This window comes from Bradysia coprophila, chromosome IV, assembly GCF_014529535.1.
Source record: "Bradysia coprophila strain Holo2 chromosome IV, BU_Bcop_v1, whole genome shotgun sequence".
In the NCBI taxonomy this organism is placed as follows: Eukaryota; Metazoa; Arthropoda; class Insecta; order Diptera; family Sciaridae; genus Bradysia; species Bradysia coprophila.
The window spans coordinates 5,617,445-5,640,251 of NC_050738.1; the positions used below are offsets into that span (position 1 = coordinate 5,617,445).

At 36.6% G+C, this 22,807-nt stretch overlaps 3 protein-coding genes across 3 annotated transcripts; all 3 read right to left on the reverse strand.

Moving 5' to 3' along the window:
• Positions 1-2,059: 2,059 nt before the first annotated feature.
• Positions 2,060-3,121, reverse strand: LOC119066734 (endoglucanase-5-like). The gene is made up of 5 exons (XM_037169354.1): positions 3,032-3,121; positions 2,603-2,830; positions 2,448-2,541; positions 2,316-2,379; positions 2,060-2,249 (listed from the first exon to the last, which is right to left on the reverse strand). Exons 1-5 carry the CDS (start codon positions 3,074-3,076, stop codon positions 2,138-2,140), a joined length of 543 nt encoding a protein of 180 aa, XP_037025249.1. The 5' UTR covers positions 3,077-3,121; the 3' UTR covers positions 2,060-2,137.
• A 5,076-nt stretch (positions 3,122-8,197) lies between these two features.
• On the reverse strand, positions 8,198-9,442 carry LOC119066736 (endoglucanase-like). Its single transcript, XM_037169356.1, has 7 exons — positions 9,350-9,442; positions 9,195-9,278; positions 8,982-9,096; positions 8,717-8,907; positions 8,562-8,655; positions 8,430-8,493; positions 8,198-8,366 (listed from the first exon to the last, which is right to left on the reverse strand). Exons 1-7 carry the CDS (start codon positions 9,404-9,406, stop codon positions 8,255-8,257), a joined length of 717 nt encoding a protein of 238 aa, XP_037025251.1. The 5' UTR covers positions 9,407-9,442; the 3' UTR covers positions 8,198-8,254.
• A 4,042-nt stretch (positions 9,443-13,484) lies between these two features.
• On the reverse strand, positions 13,485-16,538 carry LOC119066735. Its single transcript, XM_037169355.1, has 4 exons — positions 16,366-16,538; positions 14,520-16,142; positions 13,770-14,422; positions 13,485-13,643 (listed from the first exon to the last, which is right to left on the reverse strand). Exons 1-4 carry the CDS (start codon positions 16,421-16,423, stop codon positions 13,569-13,571), a joined length of 2,409 nt encoding a protein of 802 aa, XP_037025250.1. The 5' UTR covers positions 16,424-16,538; the 3' UTR covers positions 13,485-13,568.
• Positions 16,539-22,807: the final 6,269 nt, after the last annotated feature.

Consider the following 22,807-nt stretch of genomic DNA (forward strand, 5'->3'; position numbering starts at 1 on the left):
AAGTTGGTTCTGTCTGAATCGATAATATTTTCTCTGAAGTCTGAACGGAATCTAACGTGATTTCTATGTTGCATGATGTTAGTTATAATAGGGAGGGACTAACCCACCACCTAAGCCGCAAATGGGTTTGTGTACAAATCAAGAAAAATTAGTGGATTTGACTACAACCATCATCTCACTCCCAGCTTTGCGAATTCACAAATCGATCGTTAAACTTCCCATATATTGTGAATTCTGAAACTAGAAATGATAAACAAGAATCATAGTCCTAATTGACTGATCTGCACATTTTCCATTAACTAGAGTATTAGGTCTAGATGCCAACAGATTTGACGTTACTTTTACGTTACTGTGACACTAAAATCAAATCATCGCACAAACATTGCCTTTAGATCGATAGATCAATTCATTTCTAGACAAGCAACTCGACTAGTCGTTAACACAGGGGAATCGTGTGTTTCAGAGTAAACCTCGAATAGAGCGCTTTTTTGTCATAGACAACTCGACGAGATTTGTTAACACGATGATACCACTTTTATTCGAAAAGACATAAATCGAACACTATCGTAAATCAGAAGGCAAGCTAGTGCTCTGTTCAGTTGAGATTGCATGCACAATTAACAGCCTTGAATGTTAAGACATGAAAAATTCACAAAATCTGAAAGAGAAGAGAAAGCACATGTCGATGGTGCAATATGGTAGCACGGCAAAGTTAAATAAACCAGGCAGGAGCGGTTCATTTTTGAAACGTCAAATAAGGGACTGTTTGAAAATGAACACTGACAGAAATTGAAAAACTTGGTTCGCAAAAAATATTGGTTTACTAGATTATTCAGGTCCCTTGTCAAATCAGCGCTCCTGCCTGGTTAACTTTACTATGTCGTGATGGTAGTAATGTTTCCTTTTACAAAGTGTCCCATTACGAAACATAGTACGAAACGTTACCGGTTACATTTTAATGATTTAAACTAAGCCAATGCATCTACTGTTTTGCACGCGTAAAAATCCGACTTCCATAATTGTTTTTACGTGTTACGGCATGTTTCATTTTCATTTACATTGCCTAATCACGTAATGCATTCTACTTACGAGGTTCCAAGTTGTTATTTGACAAGTGGGGAATACAGCCCTCCCCTTCGGGTCGGGCTGTAACACCCCACTTATCAAATACACAACTTGGAACCTCGGAAGTAATATACTATTAATGTTCAAATGTTTTTCTTCTTTTTTTTCTCTGACTTTTCTCATGTGTCAATTGAAATCAAAGCAATCAGAGAAATCAGAGGATCGGGAGTTTGCTTAGAAACAAATGATATGAACCAAGGTTCTGAAGGAACAGGTTAAGACACTTTTGAGTTGATCACGAAGGCGGTGTGATCAAAATTTTCCTGTATCGCCAACTAGGTTTGGAAAATTTTATGACAATTTCAACTGAACAAAAAAAAAATTGTTTTTAAGTTGAATTTTAAAACAATATATATGTGTGAATTGTCAAGATTTTTGTGTTTCACCTGCCTTCGTAAGTGTCTTACCCTGTTCTTTTAGAACCTTGATATGAACGTCTTTTATGACGGTTCTCACTTTCTTCACGTCCAAAATACATCGTGAAGAAAAGCAAAATTAACTGAGCAAATCCAGTGAAAGAAATTTCGTTTCTGAACGAGCTCTGAGATTTTTTACGAAAATACTCTATATACGATACTATAACTGACATCTGCAAATGGTTAAGTCTCATATTCAATGAGTCTTCAATTACTGTGCAACAAAATATTCTAAGAAAAACTCAACAGCGTCTTTGGAACACAGTGAATGAACAAGGAATGTTCTGTAAATTCTTTTTTTCACTCATGAAATTTTATTGTTCTTGTTTTCGACTACACTGGTCGTCTTTAAACACAATACTCATGTAAAGAGCGACAAAATAAGTGAGATTACGGTAATCCGCGATCTAATACGGCTAACGCAATAATTCGTATGTTATACTTCGTTCAATCAAGTGAGCGGTTACTGTACCGGTTAAAGTTCCCTTTCAAGCACAACGAGTGGGAGACTTTAGAGCTGTATAAATGTATCAAAGAATGCTTTATTCCATTTTATTGTTATTCTTACTAGAGATAAGCTAACACGACATTTCATATTAAACTCGTATGTACCCACTTCTTAATGTGATTTCGATTGGACACTCAAAGGGTATAAATGTAAAATCCGGATTGTTGGCGTCTTCGAACCATTGGAATCTCCATCTACAACTGAAATGACAGAAATATAACGGTAATGCAAAATGTTCAATTAACGGATTTATTAGTAGAGTTTACCCAGACTGTAACTCTTCTGGAAGTTGATCGCATTGTGTTATATTGCTAACCCCACCGAACTGCTCTAAAGACGAATCGACAATTTGTTAAGAATTAGTTTCTTGACAAAAAAAAATATTTGAAAAAGTATACCTCCCCATCCATCATATGGAGGACTCCATTGCGGAGCACATCCGTTGACACCGCCTACTCCACCGCCAGGCATTTGAATATCGAAATGAACAGGCTTATTACCGAAAATTTTTCCAATGAATGATGGTCTTAAGAAATCATCGAATTCAACAAACCCCTAATGCCTCTAATGTGTTTGTGACTTGAACGATCATTCTTTTTCCGACAACTGGACCACTAGTGAAGCTTAGTTCATAACAACCCCAACACCAATCATTTTCATCTTGTCCCTCAATGTAAGCGGCAGCAAAACCATAAGATAAATGATCGTTAATCGCCCAAGGTTGGTTCACGCTAAAGCTGACATTTTCTTCGACTTGCCCTATTGTTTCGGCGTCGATGGTCTACAAGATGTTTAAATAAAAATAGTTATTTGTGCCACCGAGTGATAAATGCTTTTTTAGACACTTCATGTGTAGATTGTCGGGTGTGACAATAAACGTAGTGCGTCTAAAAAAGCACTTGCATAAAACGTTTTACTCAAAAAAGCCAACGAAAGTTAGTTTAACTTATCATCATTTAATTCGAATAGTTCCTTTCTGTACCTTACATAACAATCCGAACACCAGCAGTAATTTTAAGAGCTCCATTGTTGTAACACTTCCACGAGACTGTTCTGTTCAATTTTATTTGACAGTTATACAAAATTCAGGTTTTTATCTAAAATTTAATTGTGGAGGGAAACATACTACGCGAAACAGTGTCGGACTTTACCAGACACGCCGACTTTCATTTAGCCCGTTGGGTGCTGAGCCATAACTTTAACAAAGGGTGGTAGTTTTATCGCAGTCGCTAGCGAAGCGAGTGATTTTTTTTAACGTTTTTGTAGTTTATAATGAAGTTGAAAGTATTCTGAAGTTATAAAAGTGTCGAAAAACTAAAAAGTTTTGTCGAAAATCTACTGTAATCATTAAATGACTCACGAAATAAATAAATGTGAGCCAAAAAATTTGTGTCTCGCTTTCTTACCTACTTCAGCAACTGAAGTTCAGTTTGACAAATGTTTTACGGAATAAATGTGGCTCATTTTCGAGCTCGTTTCAAATTTTCATTTTTTTCACGTTTCAGGTGTCTAAAATTTTTGCTTCATATAACTAATATAATGAAGGTGATGAAGATGCATCACTAACGATTGTTTTTGTCCCATACAGATTTTGGTGTTTTTTTTTTCAAAAAGGGAGAGAAAATTCTCACCTGCAGTCGAATTAGCTATTCTATCAAACTTTCCTTTAAAATGTCAGCTAACTCAATGTTTTTTAAAGCTGTGCTACAGCTTTTCGTTGGGTGCTGTGCACCCAACATATTTCCTCGTTGGGTGCTCTGGCACCGGCTAACCCTGGAAGTCGGCGTGTCTGGACTTTACTGAGCGTGGCTTCATTTTTATCTTAAATTAACGAAATAGAATTTTGCTTCGTCCAATTTACAGCTGGCATGATCTAAGTGTTGGTGATATTTCAAAGGTTTTCTTACATTTTTAACAATTTTTCCTTTGGACATTTGGCGCTTAGTTACTACCTTCCTTATTATTGCATGAGCTAAATTTTTTATCGATACAGTCGAGTTTAAAACTGAATAAATATTGTCGTTTCGGTCAAGGCAGATCTCTAGCAATATTGCACCGATTGTTTACAACATTTGGAGGCCTAAAATCACTCAGTGTGCCTTGCGAAAATCATTATCTATTCCTTATATGCACTTATGTGATAGGTATACAAATCTAGCTAGGTGAAATAGTATTTTACATGACTAGGGATAAAAAGATGAAAAGTAGAGTTTTCGTGTGAATTTTGTTGATCCGAGGCGAAGCCGAGGTCAATAAACACACGAAAACGAGACTTTTCATTTTTATCCCGAGTTATGTAATGGATTTTACAGGCTGAGGGCGTCGAAAGAAGTGCTTAAAACATGAAAAGTACGGTTTTCGACGCATGTAGCATGTAATAAATATTTTTTTTTTATTATTAATAAATAATAGCAGTGAAAAAGTGCTATTATTTTGCCGTCTGTAGATAAAATATCGTGTATTCACCTCTGTCCAAATGTTTATTTAGACACTTGGAGTTATAACATTCGCCTTCGGCTCATGCAATAACTCCCCAAGTGTCTAAATAAACATGTGGACAGAGGTGAATAATCTACTATTATCTACCTAGGTGAAATAATAGCAGTGAAAAAGTGCTGTTATTTCGCCGTCGGTAGATAAAATAGCGTATTCACCTCTGTACAAATGTTTAATTAGACACTTCTAGACACATACGCGCGGTGTTCGGATGTCAACATTACTTAACTAGAAGTTTAATTCAAAAATTACACTTCAGGTCTATGTTGTGGTCTCGGCAAGCGTCGACTTCTTCGTGACAAGTGTGTAATATATATTAAAAAGAAGAGCTGTCACGCTCTCATCTTACATAAAATGTATTGAAAAAAAAGAGCGGTGATTATTAAGTGCGGCGCTGTATGCTTTAAATTTTCTGCGTAGTTGTATTTGGTGCAATAACGTATTATTTAAAAAGATGATGAAGCAAAGATGTAAGCAAAAATACATTTTTTATCGAGCCGTTTGTTTTATTGTTGTTTGTTTTTCATCAACGTTTTATTAGGCTTGTGCGACGCACTATAATATTATATGGTGGTAACAATGTCAATCTCTAAGCTTCGGGCACGGAGAGAAAAGTTCGAACGGAAAACTTTACCAAAAATGGAATACTCCGGGATTCCCGTAAAGTTTCGCCAAAGTCAAATCGCCAAAAAAAATGTTTGCGTTTCTTCACACTTTGGCGATTTTTCTTGGCGTTTTTTCACACTTTAGTTAATTTTTTTTGGCAATTCATCAGTTTTTGAGAATTGTTTTAATCACAAAAAAAATCGCAAAAGTGTGAAGAAACGCCAAAAACTTTAAAAATCTATAAATTGAAAATTTATATTCATTCTTTGGATTTAATTTTTGTTTTAACCACATCATGATTTAAAAGTCGTATCGCTCGGTTGATATTGGACCGATTATAATAGTTATTTATAACATCGAGTCGCTGGATTCGAGTGCAAAGTCATTTATCAGGCCTTAGATGAGTAATTGTGACTCGAGGCCTTAGGTTGAGTGTACAATACACATCGGAAGTCTAATAAAGCACTTTGCATCGAGATTCATAGAACCTTTTATGCACATTATCATGCTGAGCTTCCGTAATTTTCATAAGAAACACTTGTTTCTTATGTAAATTACGGCAGTGAGTTGTATAAAACCGCCTGAAGTAGTTGTAAAATTCGTAAAAGAAAACATTATTTCGTGACAACTTTCACAGCTACTTCAAAAGGCTGAGGGCTACAAGCTTCGCACACGTTTGAATTTGTTTAATTTCGCCATCTGTCATTCAGATATTTATTGTACAGAATATTATTTAAAGTACGAAAAAGCTATTCACACAAAGTGCGATTTGTCTTTGTTTGAGTAAAGTACGAATAGTGAAATAAAGACTAAAGGTTTGTGCGATAGTAATGCTTCCTTTTGCAAAATGTTTATAGAAGAGAGTGATGCGTCCTTTTACAAAGTGTTTGTAGAAGGATGGTGGACCACCATTGGTGGTGCTTACAAAATGTAAAAACATAAGAAACGTTAACTGTTACATTTTAATGACTTAAGTCAATGCATCTACTGTTTTGCACGCGTAAAAATCCAACTTCCATAATGTTTTTCTTCTTTGTTTCTCTGATTTTTCTCATTTGTCAATTGAACGCTAAGAAAGACTCTGTATATGGTAATAAACCTGACATCTGTAAAAGGTTAAGTATCATATTGGTATGTAAATTGTCAAGATGGTTTATTGTCTGAGCTTTCTTTAATTACTGCCCAACAAAATATTTTAGGATATTCTCAACTGCGTTTTTGAAACACCATGAATGAACCTTCGCTACAAAAACAACGAATGCTATGTAAATTCATGTAATTCATGCAACCAAAATTACATTGAAGAACCAAAGAGAATCATCCAAAGACTAGAAGACCACGCAGGCAATGTTAGAAGATGTGAATATACAATAAGTCGCCCGTAGCAAGGCACTTCATACGTAACAAAGGACAAATAAATTGGAATAAATCAAAACTGATCATGACAGAAAGGAATCTCCATCTATGGTTGAGTAGAGACGGCATGGAGAACAGACGTGTTCTTACGTCGCTCTCTAAAATGCGTTTTCGTCTTGCATTGTGCTACAAAATTTTGATTTTGTGAATTTGTAATTCAATAATTGTAATTCAACAATATAATTAGTCCATTTAGATTTGTTTTCCTGTGCTTGTCTATTTTTTTTGCTGATTTTATACAAGTATTCATGTGTCATGTTCGTTTGCTTTTGTATAAAAGTGGTGCATATAAAGAAGTTCATTGTTCTTTTGTTTGTGGTCATGCGGTTTTCATTTCGACTTTTGTTTTCTCGGGTTTATAACCTAAATTCATTGTGAGCTGTCTCACGACAATAAATAGTTCTAATCGAGCTATGAAATGAATTAAACGATGCCGCAGTCGGGCTTTGTCTCACGGCGAAATAGTTCTAATCGACCTATGAAATGAATTAAACGATGCCCCAGTCGGGCTTTGTCTCACGGCGAAATAGTTCTAATCGAGCTATAGCGATTAATTACATCGTGTCCAAGTCGGGCTTTGTCTCACGACAAAAAATAGTTCTAGTCGAGCTATGCAACGAAACCCTAGGCGATCTATGTAATAATAATAAAAAAAAAAAAAACGTAAGCCCTGGTCGGGCCCTGTCTCACGACAAAATTCACGGCTCTAGTCGAGCGAAGTAGAAATTGAACATATCAGGCCTTGTCGGGATTTGGTAAACGACGAATTTCTAGTCGAGCTATGTAAAAGAGAACAAGTCGAGCTTTGTTAATAGCAATTGGAGTTCCAGAAGGAATACTCGCTTGTAAGCGTTCCACGTAATCGTTTGTTTGTGTAATTACTACTACACACCCACTACAGGTGCCAATGCCGAGCATTTGTACATTTGTAGGTATAATTGCTTGGGTAACATCACCATTAACTTACGGTAACATCAAAATAGTGCACTAAAGGGATATTCTTAACTACATACCTGTAGTATGGAAAGTTTCCGCTCTAAATACATATGCAGTGCACGTCGGCACCAACTTTTTATAAATTTATTTTTCCAAAAGGGTGAGCACAATGGGCCCACAGGCGGCCTAAGTGCAGTATGACTGGGTAACTAGTCATACGCCTTATTTAATAAATATCTATGGAGATTAAAGGAAGGTTTGACGATGTTGTTGAATCTGGTCCATTGATGATGAATTTTGATGAAGGTCTAGTTTTAAGCAACTCTTGGAAACCGATAACACTAAAAATATCAGAATTTAAACAAAAACCAATTACAACTAATAAATAAACAAAGCAACACGCACTCTAAATGAAAAAAACACAAACATAGTAAACAAAATATATTGAAATCTTGGAAATTAAAATTTCTAAAAAATAGAAGCTACGTGTCCAAATAAATATATTTCAAAAACGAATATCTGTAAATTCTGCGATTCTAAGCTTTGCCGTGCTAACAAATTTAGTGTGATGATTTGTTTATCGTTCTTGTTGTTTTCAACGGCCTATCACTTTAAAGCCCTTTTAAGTATTTCTCAAGCACAATTTGGGAGACTTAAGAGTAGTGTAAATATATCAAAGAACGTTTTATTCCGTTTTTAGTTTCATTTTATTCTCATTCTTACTAGAGCTAAGTTACCACGCTATTCCATATTAAACTCGACTGCACCCACTTCTTAACGTGATTTCGATTGGACACTCAACGGGTATAAATGTAAAATCGGGATTGTCAGCGTCTTCGAACCATTGGAATCTCCATCTGCAACTGAAATGACAGAAATATAACGGTAATGCGAAATGATTTAACGGCTTTATTAGTATATTTTACCCAGGCTGTAACTCCTCTGGAAGTTGATCGCATTCTGTTATGTTGCCGACCCCACCGAAACGCTCTAAAGAGTAACCGACAATTTGTTTAGAATTAGTTTCTTGACAAACAAAAATATTTGAAAATGTATACCTCCCCAACCATCATATGGAGCATTCCATTGTGGAGCACATCCGTTGACATCGCCTACTCCACCGCCAGGCATTTGAATATCGAAATGATTAGGCTAATAACCGAAAATTTATCCAATAAATGTTGGTCTTAAGAAAGCATCGAATTCAACAAACCCCTAATGCTCCAGTGTTTGTGACTTGAACGATCATTCTCTTTCCAACAACTGGACCACTAGTGAAGCTCAGTTCATAACATCCACAACACCAATCAGGTTCGTCTTGTCCTTCAATGTAAGCGGCAGCAAAACCATAAGATAAATGATTGTTAATCGCCCAAGGTTGGTTATTGTTGCAAATATATGCGGCTGAACGAAGAGAAAAGAAATATTGATCGATTGGCTTCAAACAAAACAATTTGGAATATGAATTGAACACGCACTTCCATTAGCATCACAGCCACTGGTCACGTGATCAGGAAGAACAAAATATCCATCAGCTGAACAACTAGCTACTGGTCTAGTCACATCTGCTTTATCGTTCCATGAGCAAGATGGCTGAGAAAATTCACAAAATTAGAAATTTAAGATTTCTCACTGTGTCAAAACCATATTCACTCATTGGTCATCAATCAATAAATGACACAGAGCATTACCTTGCAGCAATCCCAAACTCGAGTAGAAACTCCAGTTTGTTGAGCGTTTGCCAACGCAAATAGAAACACTGTGCACAAAATAGCCTGGAATTTTATTAAAAGTGATTCCAGGTTCAATTTTTACTGCCAAAAAGAAATATAAAATTTCCTGTTACCTTCATTGTACCAAGAAGCTGTCTGAACGGGAATATGTCGAATCGTTTTCCAAACATTCTCTTTTATAACCGCAGAGATTGTTAATCAAATCTCGGTTGGTTGATTTCCAGATTAATAATGTCTTTGCAGCTCTTCAGATATGTAGTCTTAGAGTATGTGTTTGATTGACAGGTTGTACCATTATATACTATTAGTGATACCCATATGGAGATACTATAAATGATACAAACCATAAGTACCTGTGGAATTGAGATTGAAGGTAGACAAATCGAAATTGTTGATTTTCAACTATTTTTGTATGCGTCCCGGATGTTGGGTCCGCCAAAATTCAGGGAAAAATAGCTCTTAGCAAACATGTCGTATAAACAATTCCTTGTTAAATTTCCGTGTGTCCTGCAAGATAAAGTGAGTCCCAGAAAAATAGTCTTGCTCCTACACAATCTCTTCCAAAATTACAATTTATAAAGCTTGGAATAGCTGAGGTCAGCCTGGAACCCGATTTGAAATATCTCAGTTGATCCGAAGAAGAATCACCTGACCTGACATGCATTGGTTGTTTTAAACCTGATCCGATTTATTGTTGACTTGACCTGACCTGACCTGACAAACAACAACTAATCGCTTTTGGCTAATGGAAAACTTATTTAACCAAACCAAATCATCGTTGGGTCGGATCAGGTCAAATTCAGAGCAGGTTTAGCAATCATCCTAACCTGAATCCCATAGGTTGTAGTTTTCGAGACATGACCTGAACATGTCCTGTTACGAGCCTTAAAATTTCGCTTTTATCGTGACTCCTGAAGAATATTGCACCAATTCCTTTTATTCAAGTCAAGGATAGTCTTCATAATATCTGAAATCTTCATCTTAGAACAGGCGATGTATATACCTTGGGCATAACCGTTTTGTCTTTAGTGCCGTCTCGATTTAATATTAAGTGAAGCCAAGACAAACAAATTCATAACATAAATTGGCCGTCATTCGAGCGAACGTTATTTTCAGGACCCCCTATGGTGTTAAATTATTAATTGTTATTGATCACGCGAATTTTCTAATCGACCTACTTTCAACTGCATGGGTACATAATTGTTGATAATTCCGTAATATTATGTAACATTCATAGTGTCTGTGACCGTGTCAAAGATAACAAAATTTCCCACATGTGAAGCAAAATTTTTTATTATCGATATGAATGAATACGTAAAGATTATGTAAACTCTAGTGGACAATATTAATAGAAGCATCAATACCGAGAATGTGTGTGATTAGACCACACAATAGTATTGATATCAGAAAGGATGACGCTGAACGCTCCAATATGAATAGAAACAATACCGAGAAAATGGTCTTATCACACAAAAGTGTTGATATCATAAAGGAGGATACGCAATTATTTAACTTTCCAATCCAATTGTTATCTTAAAAATATTGCGCTACAAAAATGACAGATGATATCGGTCGAATTTTCGATTCATACTTTTTATTTCGTTGGACTAGTGTTCAGTTTTGTCCACAGAAATTTTTTCTCCACTGGCATATTTATATGGCGATCGATTATTATTCACTGCACTAAGCTAACTTTACATCATCAACTACATTTCTTTTGGAGAGTAAAAACTCTAACAAATAGTTCCTTGTCTACGATGATAGTCACGGACCAAATAGTATGTTACTATGAAAAAGGTACGTTTTAGACCCAGGTGGTGAAAGCGGCTGAGGATGGAGCGGAGCTACAACCCGCGTAATTGCCTAAAATCTACCGTCCACAACAGATACGTAAATAACAACAGAAAATCCATTTTCGGCCGGAGAGTGCGCCCGAGAAAGTACTTTCTTAGCATTGGCAGCAAATACCTCTCTCTGAGAAGTAACTTTTCATATAGTTTGCGTGTCAAAATCCGTCAAGCGCAAAAAATATTTTATATGCTCATTTTTCCTACGGTCGAAAGTGGCTTATAACACACCTGGGGAAAACAAGAAAATTTGTTTAGGTTTCAAAAACATGTAATAGTTATTTGTGTATCTGTTTTGGACGATTGTTTTTAGGCAATTTCGCGAGTACATGCATGCGAAAGTGCCAAAAATCAATCGTCCAAAACAGATACTCAAAAAAATGTTCATGTAAGGGGTCGAAAACCAGAGAAAAATCTCAAAACTCTTTCATTTTCGGCCCCGACACATGAAAAATCTATTCGCAGAGAGATGCTAATTTGACGAATGGGTCGTTTCGACGGATAGAGGGAATATGTCGAATGATTTTAAAATTGGTAGAGAGAAAATGGATTGAATTCTCTCTCTCAAAAACCTAACTGTCATTCGACATATTCCCTCTATCCGTCGAAACGACCTAGTCGTTATATTAGCATCTCTCTGATAACTCGGTATAGAAATGCAAAGTCCTGTTTTCGTGTGTTGATTGACCTTGGCTTCGGATAAACAAAATTCACACGAAAACTCTACATGATTCAATTTTCTATACTCGTTCCGCTCGTTCGGAAAACTTGGGTCTAATATTGAAAAAATCAACATTACAACACTCGTAAGACAACATATTATTTCATTCAGGCTGACAAAAAACTCAGATTCCGAACAAAACATAACAACAAACACTGTGGTATATCACTCACTCATATTTATTTAACAAATTTCTAACTATCGATGCCCTCACCATGTAATAGTTATTTTCGTCATGCATGTTAAAATGCTTTTTTAGCGAATGAGTGGACTCCAGCTTGTTTTCATGTGTTAATTGACCTCCACTACGCCTCAGTAGTCATATAATAGTTATTTGCATGCTACATGCGTCGAGAACCGTACTGATCATGTTTCAAGCACTTCTTTCGAAGCGCTCAGCATCCCTTACATAACTCGGGATAAAAATGAAAAGTCTCGTTTTATTGTGTTTATTGACCTCAATCAACAAAATTCATACGAAAGCTCTACTTTTCCTCTTTTTATCCCTAGTCATCTAAAATATTATATATATTCATGAAATCCTTAGCAGTACGCAAAAAAGTGACGTGAGTAGGAACGAAAAAGTAATGTCACCGTGAACGAAACGCGAAAGAAAAGATGAGAGAAAAATTTGTTGTTTTGGCACTCTATCTGATGAGAGAATTTGTCGTTTTTGGTCCGCCTGAATGAAAATACAATTATATGGATATGAGTTATCGCAATTTCATTATGCAAACGATTTTCAAAATTTTAATTCTCGTCCTTCTCGTCCCCTCAATATTATGTGCATTATAAAATTGGGTGTCACAATTAATCAGACCCTCTGTCTGATAAGGATCCTAAGATTATATCCCTTGACATATTCAACTGAACGGTGAACTTGTGGTCAGATTAATGCGAGAGCTAAAAGGCTGACAAATTTTGTAATTGTACGGTAGTTGTGTAGGACACTATAAGTCCGTTATGTGCTCTTCATATAAAATCCCCGTACGAAGTGAAAATTACATTTCTATCTATTGATACCTTGTAATAAATACTAGATAAACAGGAAAACCGTCAAACCACTCATGTAAACTGTTAAACTGGTAAAGCGGTAAAACGCTTTCAAATTTAATGTGCACAATTTATCGACCAGCAACTCATGCGACTTTGACTGTTGGGGTTCAGGATGATTACACTTCTATTCTTTCGCTAGTCGTTTCTTTGTTGTTTTCGTCCACATCTATGTAAGAAGAGAATTCTGTCGATAACGCACACGATTGAAATAGACCAAGATCTTTCAGACTGATGTATGAAAACAGAGCAAACTACATGAAGCCGAAACGAGAAAGTGTAACGTTAATGTTGAGTCTCACTATAGATTTTTCGGAACAGAACAGAATATTGTATTTGACCGTTGAGAGGCGTCAAGCAGGTTTACTATCGATTCTATTCCTTCACTCGATCTTATTATTTTCATCGAACGTTTGATAGAATCGATAGTGAAACTGCTCTTCTTTCATAAAGATGTGTACGAAAACAACAACGAAACGACCAGCGAAATCAAAGGAATATAAGTTCAATCTTAATGTTGAATCAGGACCATACCAATCATCGGCATCAGACCTATCATCTTTACTTACTTCATTTCTTCAAGCATTCATTTTGCCATCAAAATCAACATAATTCTAAACAAGCAACAATTTGTTACAAAATAATTTTAATTTTCATTTTCCCGCAGCTTTTACAACCCAAAAATAACGACCAAGTCGAATATCTTTTTGTTTAAATAGCATTTTTATCGGCTTTGACGCTGTGTTCCTCTACCGTCAACGGTATTGGATGTTTTCTTCGCAACTCCTGAAATACAGAAAAAATGTTTTTTTTTTGCTTGAGAAATAAGCCTACATGAAGACCGATAAACCCAGTATGGATAAGCTGACCGGGTTTATTGGAATTTAGAATTAGAATAATGTTAGTCCTTACCATTCGATCTTCCAGTGTTTTGCAATCGAACCGTCGTGGCATCAAATAATTTGGGAAGGTTAAAAAAACGATGTCGTCGAAGTCCCCCATACTGTGATGTTCATTCCATAAGTGCTTTCTGATTTCCTTTTCGTCGAATCGCACGAAATTGCATTTGTTGCAAACATATCCGATCAGATCCATTTCGTCGAATTGTGGCAGTCGATTCTGTTTGATAGTTCCATTACAATTATGGTGACGTGTATCCTTCGGAATCTTCTTTAAACATCGATCACACTGTTTCGTGTAGTACCCGGTATGTTTAATCATGTGATTAATCCAGTCACTTCGTCGATAGGTTTTCAATTCATTGCAGAAGAAGCAGGTTTGCTTGTAAAGTCGATGTCGAGAAGTCGATTTGTTGACTACTTCGCAATCGGGCACATATTTTGGGTTGCGTACGAAGGCTGCTGGTTCTGGTGCAATGCGACTTGAAATTACTTCACTGTTTGGATGCACATTGACGTAATGGAGGGTCAGTGAGACTTGCCAAGTGTCACAAATTTTGCACCGGTTGCCTGCACTCAACCAATGCCAATCGGGATTGTTGTTTTTGATCGTTGATTTGCTTTGATTGTTATTGACCGGTGGCATGATGGTATGACTTTGCTTCGCTGTAATTTGACAAAAAGAGAAGAAGCAAAATCATTCGATATCCCGATTCCAAGGAACGATAATTGGAGTTGGAGTGACCATACAACTACTACTCACCAGTCGAGGGGTAAGCTTGTGTGCGATAGAAATTAGCTTGCGGGAATCTCAAGAATGTAACGGTTTTGAAGCTGTCCATGACATCAGCTCCATGTTCATTTCGCATATGACTGTGAATGTCAGTCCTGTCGAACCGGACGTAATTACATCGATCGCATAAATATGCCATTACGTTGGCACCTTCGAACTCAGTAAGTGTTGCCCGTACGATTTTGCAGTTGGCCAAGAGGACGTGATCGTCTTCTTTTTTAAGATAAATCGAACAATGATCGCATCGGTATCTGAAGTAGCCACTGTGCATAGCCAAGTGATTGATCCAATCGCACCTCTCCATCGACTTAGTCTCGTTACAAAAGTAACACATCTGTTTGTATTTGGTACGACCTAGTTTAGTCTTTTCTTTTTCGCACTGATGAGCCGCCGCTTCGTCTCGTAGCAAATCAGCTCCTTGTGGAGTAACTCGAGACGGAAACACTTCATAATCCGGATGTCGATACACGTAGTGTTGCACTAAATTTCCCCAATCTTTGTAGCAAATCTCGCAAATCTTACAGTCCATTCTAGTGCCGTAACAATGCCATTGCGGATTATCGTTTTTAACTCTACGAACGTTGGTCTCGACATTGCCAGCGACATATCCTGCATCCATAGAGGATCCACGTAAAATTGATGAGGTAACATCTTGAGATGGACAATCTACTGGATTGGCGTCAACATTGCCATCGACGTTTCCTGCATCTATGGAGGTTCCATGTAAAATTGATGTACTCACGTCTTGAGATGGGCAATCTGCCGGATTGGCAACAATCGACGAATGTTCATCGTCCGTACCAGTATTTCGAAGAACCGATGAAGCCTTGTAATGGCCGGCAATGCCAGTGATTGTGTCGTCCGTTTGCGTCATTCGGGTGCAAGTGGAAATTAACCTTTGTTCATACATAGCACGCAATTTCGAAGGCCGCGGATCATCGTTGCATATGTCGGAGTCTGTTTGAGAGCAATGTCGTTTCCGAGCCTCGTAGTGTTTTGGTCTTACAAATCTACGCCGTCCACATCTACTTATTGATTTGTCATTGTAACCCAAACGATCCGAACTACTTGACCTAGTTCTATATTGCTGATAACGATGATCCTCCGATCTATTGTACGGTATGCTTAGATGATTAGCCTGTTTATAAGATTGATTTGAAGGAAGGTTCAAATGATCTTTGAAGTGGCGTCGAGAAAATTGGCGCTTTGATTTTCGATGTCGACAGCAATGTCTATAGCAGCTACTGTTAGAACTTCTGGAACGACTTCCGGATCGATTTTTTCTTCTTCTGTCCGACCGTTCTATAGAACGAGATCGTCGGAAAACGCTACGAAGTCTTGAACGACTCACTTTGTGAGAGCGGCTCCTTCCTTGCAAACAACTTCTGGCTCGATTTTGGTATGGTTGGTGCATGACATCACTGGGCTGTCTCCGATAACATGGCCGATCACTGTGCGGTTTATCGGTCAGACTTCGACGATTTCTTTCTAAACGTTCTGATCGAAGAGCGCTTAGATACTCGAGATAACCGGAACTGTACCGGTAATCATCATGGTCGCTTTCGTGTTTACTTTCACTGGAGGACGTTTTTTCTGAAATCAAAAGGACAGGATTTCACAGAATTGTTAAATTTTCTCGTAAAGTTTGACTAAAATTGCCGTGGCATAGCAGCAATGAAAAGGACTATTGAAAGGCGCCATTAAATTTTTGTGATTTCCAAGAAATAGATCAATCGACGGCGATTTTAGATTCTTATAACCGAAAATGTATTTCCAATGAACATACTGTTGTTAGTTACTCCTTGTAAACACATACCGTTTGCGTTCATAATTTTCGCTGTTAAATGAATGCGGGCGGCCAAATTTTCGTCCATAGAAAAATTTGAGAAAAAACTTTTGAAATTGGTTGTCGTCACTCATCAAACTCTGTTTCAATTATTGACAATACAATTTACCGTTCTTATAATTTAAATGTGATGGCTGTGCATGTATTTTCACAAACTCAATTACTCTTACAGGGTGACCATAAATTCTCATTGATGTCATCGACAATCATAATTTGCCACTTCAGAAATATTTTTGTTAATGAGGAAGTTTTTGAGCATATCCATAGAGGTAGACTACCTAGAGGAATTATGACTCGAAATTCATTGAAAAGTATATCACACACACACCAATAAAACGAAAACGTCAACCTTAGTATTCTTTTGACATTTTGAGTCCCTTTACTTTTGACATTAAGAGTCCCTCTTACTGTCTGTACACGAAGCTGTCACACACACATTTAAATATATGATTTTTCATTTTAATTTGTCAGTTTGTTCTATTGAGAGGGAGATTTTATATCTTTGTTGCATTAGCATATCAAAGTACCTCCCCAAAGTTTACAGCCTTGGACAGTATAAGGTATACCCGTTTGCAAAAAATCTGAAAATTTGTGCTAAGGAACCACCTGTCGAGACTTGAGGTCCTACGGCAAGCTCATCTAGAGAAGAATTGTTGCATGACTCGCGGTTCGAAAAAAATCGGTTGCAGTTTTGCGTTGTTGTTTATTTTTCATTTTTAAAAGTCGAAAACTTCCATTGTTGGCCTGTCAAAGTTACAAACAAACTCTCCAAATCTGCAGTTACGCACGGATCCCTGATTTTGGGTGAATTTAGTTTCGTTATGTTTCACACATATTGAATTCGTTTGCGTCAAGTTGCAGCTAATGGAGAGGTGAATTCGATTCATTCGATTCCATATCATGTCCGGAGCGATAGCCCAGGACTTGGCGCAGTCTAACTTCCAAAAAAAGAACGAAGAAAATTTTTTGAGACGCAACTATGTATAGCCGAACATTTCAGTTTCTACCCTTTGGTTTATATCACCAAAAAACATATTCTATCATATTCTCGCTTCAAATACGAGCAAAACGAGCTATCACTCGACTATGTAGGTTTAAAATTGCCGGAGATACATCGTTTTGAAATTGGTCACTTTTCATACAAAATACACCAAATTGACTTTTCCCAAACAATCAAAATCTTTCAACTTACTCTGTATGTTTCTATCTATCTATCTATCTATCGACGGTCGATCTCGGAAACCAGTCAGCCAATCTCCATGAAATTTTGCAGGAGTCTCAGGGTGGGCATAAAAATGAATATGTGATACGCCATTACCCCAGGAAAAACCAGAATTTTGTTTTATTGGCCTCGAAGTGGTTTCTGAGTGTGGTTTTCGAGGGTCGGGAACGCATTTTCGGCTGTAGCTTAGCTGTATTGAAACCTACAGAGGCGTGCGACCCATCAAATAAAAGGTATTCGTAACACGATTCGAACAAAAAAATAATCGGGGCAGATTCGTTTGAGCTACAGTGACCAAATTTTGAGCTACTCGAGCGTAGGATGAAAGGACTGATATTTTTGCGATTATGAGAGATGGAGAGTTACTTTCTTCGGGTTTACGTTCAGTTGCTCAAACTATTTCTTATGAAGTAAGTTTAAGATTGATTCTAATTTCTTTTATTTTTTTATTATAAGATTTAATATATATTTATTTACTATTTATCAAAATAATTTATGATTTATATTTATTTGTTTTCCTTTAATGTTATGCTGATTTTCTTCTTCTTTAGCTGAGACAAATCGCACTCCCTTTGACTTTGCTGAAGGAGAATCTGAATTAGTATCTGGATTTAATGTAGAATGTAGAGCTGGGGGATTTGCGTTAATTTTTTTGGCAGAGTACTCTAGAATTTTATTTATAAGAATATTATTTGTTGTATTATTTTTAGGGGCATATGTGAAAAATGTCGAAAGTTGGAAATGGGTGGGTCAATCAGGGTTTTAGAGTTATTTTGTGAATGGTGGCAGATAGAGAGTTACTTTCTTCGGCAAAGTCTCAGAGTTTTACGAGTAGAACAGAGGGGCATATGTGAAAAATGTCGAAAGTTGGAAATGGGTGGGTCAATCGGGGTTTTGGAGATATTTCTTGAATGTATGCAGATAGAGAATTACTTTCTTCGTCAAATTTTCGATTTTCGTCAGATTTTCGATTTTCGTCAAATTTTCGATTTTCGTCAAATTTTCTATTTTCGTCAAATTTTCGAATTTCGTCAAATTTTTTATTTTCGTCAAATTTTCGATTTTCGTCAAATTTTCAATTTTCGTCAAATTTTCTATTTTCGTCAAATTTTCAATTTTCGTCAAATTTTCGATTTTCGTCAAAATATGTTATAAAAAGCAGTGTTCTAAAACTTCTAAAACGACTGATATCACAACAAAAATCTCTTCGAGAAAAGTGTGACGCAGTCTTTGAAGTACAATTTCTAAAATGAATGATATCGCTAGAGTTGACGCTTTCAGCTTCGTTACGCAAAAATTAAATTTTACACCCAATTAGTTCAAACAAGCTGGCTTAGTTTTTCTCATCATCTGCCAAATAATTTTTACCAAAAAAAATTAGACTGGAAACAACCAAAATTTTACCAAAAAAATCTGCGTCGCAAAGTGGCAAATGTTCAGGAACAGACCAGCAAGAAAATTTATCTGCCACATGCGACGCAGATTTTTTTGGTAAAATTTAGGTTGTTTCCAGTCAAATTTTTTTTGGTAAAAATTATTTGGCAGATGATGAGAAAAACTAAGCCAGCTTGTTTGAACTAAAATTGGGTGTAAAATTTAATTTTTGCGTAACGAAGCTGAAAGCGTCAACTCTAGCGATATCATTCATTTTAGAAATTGTACTTCAAAGACTGCGTCACACTTTTCTCGAAGAGATTTTTGTTGGGATTTAAACTTAGCAGCTGCAACAACATTTGTCACAAGAATGACGATGAGGATGGCAACATTACAAAAATGAATTTTCTCTGATGCACTGAGGGTTTGCATTACATTCAGTGTTGATGTACTTTGTGTATAGGCGCCTTAAAGTATAGTTTCCACTTAAAAAGAGCACTCCGTTTAGCCTCCGTTAACATGACAGTTGTAAAAAATTGAAATAAATTCAATTTCCACTCCGTTTGCGTGACAGTTCTTTTGTTCTATTTTACAACTGTCATGTAGACTAAACGGAGTGCTCTTTTTAAGTGGAAACTATACTTAACTTTACTTACTCCGGTAAATATCAATGAAATGTCAATAACAGTGAAGTTGGGTCATAAAAAATCAAGGTTCTGAAAAAACAGATTAAGACAGCTCTGAGTTGATTACGAATTGCGTCAGCGGTTACGAAGTGATATGAAAAAGGCTTAACAAAAACAAAATTTTCGTGTCTAATCTGTTCTTTTTGGTTTCTCATTTGATATTCGTAATAGCAAACAAAGTGAGAGGAATCAAAGATCAAATCAGAGATTAATAGCAGTAAGTAACGGCCTACAAAAGTGGGATTTTTTACGAGGCAGTATGAAAATCCAACATAACAACGAAAAAACCAAGGTAAATATAGTGAGGAGGTAATGACATATATAACCGAATCAGATGTGCGGTGGCACGAAAGTTCGATACAAACGCCATCTCATCCCTTTGTTGAAAGCAAAAAATGGAATGGAAAGTCGGGCCATCTGTTGTGAGATAGTGAAAATATTTTTGTGAAGTACAAGTAAATCATAGTCATCCATTTCAAAAAAAGATGTCATTAGCATCGAACTTATGTGCTAGGCCGCGCGTCTGAATAGCATTACCTCCTCACTATATTTACCTTGGAAAAAACGGTTGAATAAAAACCTGTCTGTCAGAATTTTATAATAGGTATTTTCCTAACGCATGCTCAAAGGCTCTCTCCGACTGGTGCTGAAAACCTCTCACTCGCAAAAAAAGCACAGAAAAGTTGGAAAGTCGACTTTTCATTTGAAGTTTGTAACAAACTGTTTGTTCATCCGAGGCGAAGCCGATCTCAATTACCATGCGGAAATGTGACTTCATTTTTCTTCTAAGGAACGAACCGTATTTTACATGATGAAGGCACCAATAAAATGCTTCATTGATGAAATGAACAGTTGTCGGTGTCGGTGCAGTAGCATGTAAAACGTTCTAACTGTACTGCGGTATAAGACTCAATTAGCCTGAGCTCGAATTTGTGGTCACCGTTAACAGATGAAACAAGATATAGGAGTTATAACTCGAAAATTTGTTGCTTGTAGCCCCTCAATAGAGACCGGCGTCTAATGTTCAGCCAACTCTAGTTCGAAAATTATTTGCCGATTCGCTTCTAACATTTTGCAGCAAGCATTTCCATAATTAAATACCACGTCCTTTCAGCAATTTAGTCGAAAACGCATCTAACTACCATGAACATGCACAATATTCGTAAACAATTCCCCAGCTAATAGCTTAGTAACCTTTTATCTAAATTATTATTATTAATTACGACATCTTTTCCACTTTATGTGGGATACCTACTCTATGAAAATTAATTTTGAAAATTGCTACATGCATTTACGTTATCCGAAACTGTTCGCAACGGAGCTGTAGGCGAGTAAATGCTTATAATATGTATGTTCTGAGAGTAAAGGCACACACTGGAGGAATCGAGACAAAATAGAAAAATAAAGTTGTTCGTAACATATACGTATAAACCACCACATAACTTTAATGTCATGCATATTAAAGACGATGCCATACGTCTTTGGAGCTGTTATGAATATGTATATCAGGCCTGACTGAAGTGTAAAAGGAAAGTTGTAGTTCAGCTTGTCTTATAGTTATATCCATTATGAAGTGGATGAACTTGGTTAATTACCTGCTTTTATAATCCCCAGGAAGTCTCCGTCAACATATAAATTTTCAGAAAATACAAAACACAAACACGAAAGTAGAAACTATGGCCATGAACGTAAAAATGCTTCAGCTATATTGCTCTACATATGAAGCGATATAGATTGTAAAATGAATGTTCAAAACATAGACTGTAGAGCGTAGAGTAAGTGTAATCTGGTGGAATTCGTACAGTCAATTCACACATGCAGAGCTTTAAAAGTTGTATTTGGGAAGGGCAGCACTATTTTCTATAGGTGTAGTGGCTTAGTGCGCGGTTAGTAAAGATTAAGCGTACACGAGGCGGGATAACGTTGTTGAATTAAACATATACAGCCGGGGGCATTTATTCAAATTAGAAAATTTATTTGCTTTCGTTTTCAGACGTAAATCAAAACGCTCGGCGGAACAAGATTTTTTTTTGTCTTTTACCTTGGTGAATGTAGCATAAATGTTGTAGTGTTAGTTTGTGTGATACACTCACTAATTTAGTTTACTGAAGAAAATCGTGTGATCTAGGGACATGAGATGTGATTACCGAATTACAAGTGAAAACAGTATCATTTTTTGATTTTATCTTTAAGGAACTGTTTGGCTAGTGTTCTGTTCTCTTATATAGCAAAATGTGCGTGAGCAATATTCTATGAAGTAAAAAATGTTACTTTGATTGGTTGATTATCCGTAGATCAAATGAAGTAATAGATTCAAAAATCGTATTATTGCAGTCCATTAAAGGTTAACTTCCGCAACGGAAGCCTTCTGTTTCCCTATTGAAATGTTGATTTACTTATTTCGAAGAAGACTTTAGATTGTCAGAATTTCTAGGTTAGTTTGGTTCTTTCCCTAAATATTGTGGGTTTTGTTTCTTCGCCGTTCATGTAAATGTTGAGCTTTTCTTGGATCTAGCGGCGAAATAAAACGAGGATTTTCGCAATATTTCGAGGTTTATTCACCTCTTCATCGGGCTATTCTTTAACAATCTGACCTGTGATGATTGTGCAATAAATTTGTAAAATTTCTGTTTTTAGTTAAAGAATAGACTGATGAAGAGGTGAATAAACCTCGAAATATTGTGAAAATCCTCGTTTTCTTTCGTCAATACAATGCCGCTAGATCCAAGAAAAGCTCAAAACCTTTCCCTAAATACGTCTTAAGTAATCATCGACAGAAGACTAGATACGTATTAGTCCCTAGAAGCAAAGACCATTTTCAAAAACATTCCTCGATGTTTGTGTAATTATTGGGAGCTGATCGAAATTTCTCCGGGAAATGAAACGTACAAGGTCATGTGGGGTGTCATTGAAAAGGTAATTACATGTACTTTTGGGGGCAAATAAAAATGAGTCAGCAGCTGAAATTGCAGTGATTTTTTATCAATGCATTTTTACCCATGCGTATTTGGTGTCATTGGAGAACCACCATTGAAAGTTACCCGAAATAATTATAGTAGGTTACAGTGCACCCTGCGAAAATGATTCATTACAAGGGGGAACAATTTTGAGATACGAGCAACTCACAAGT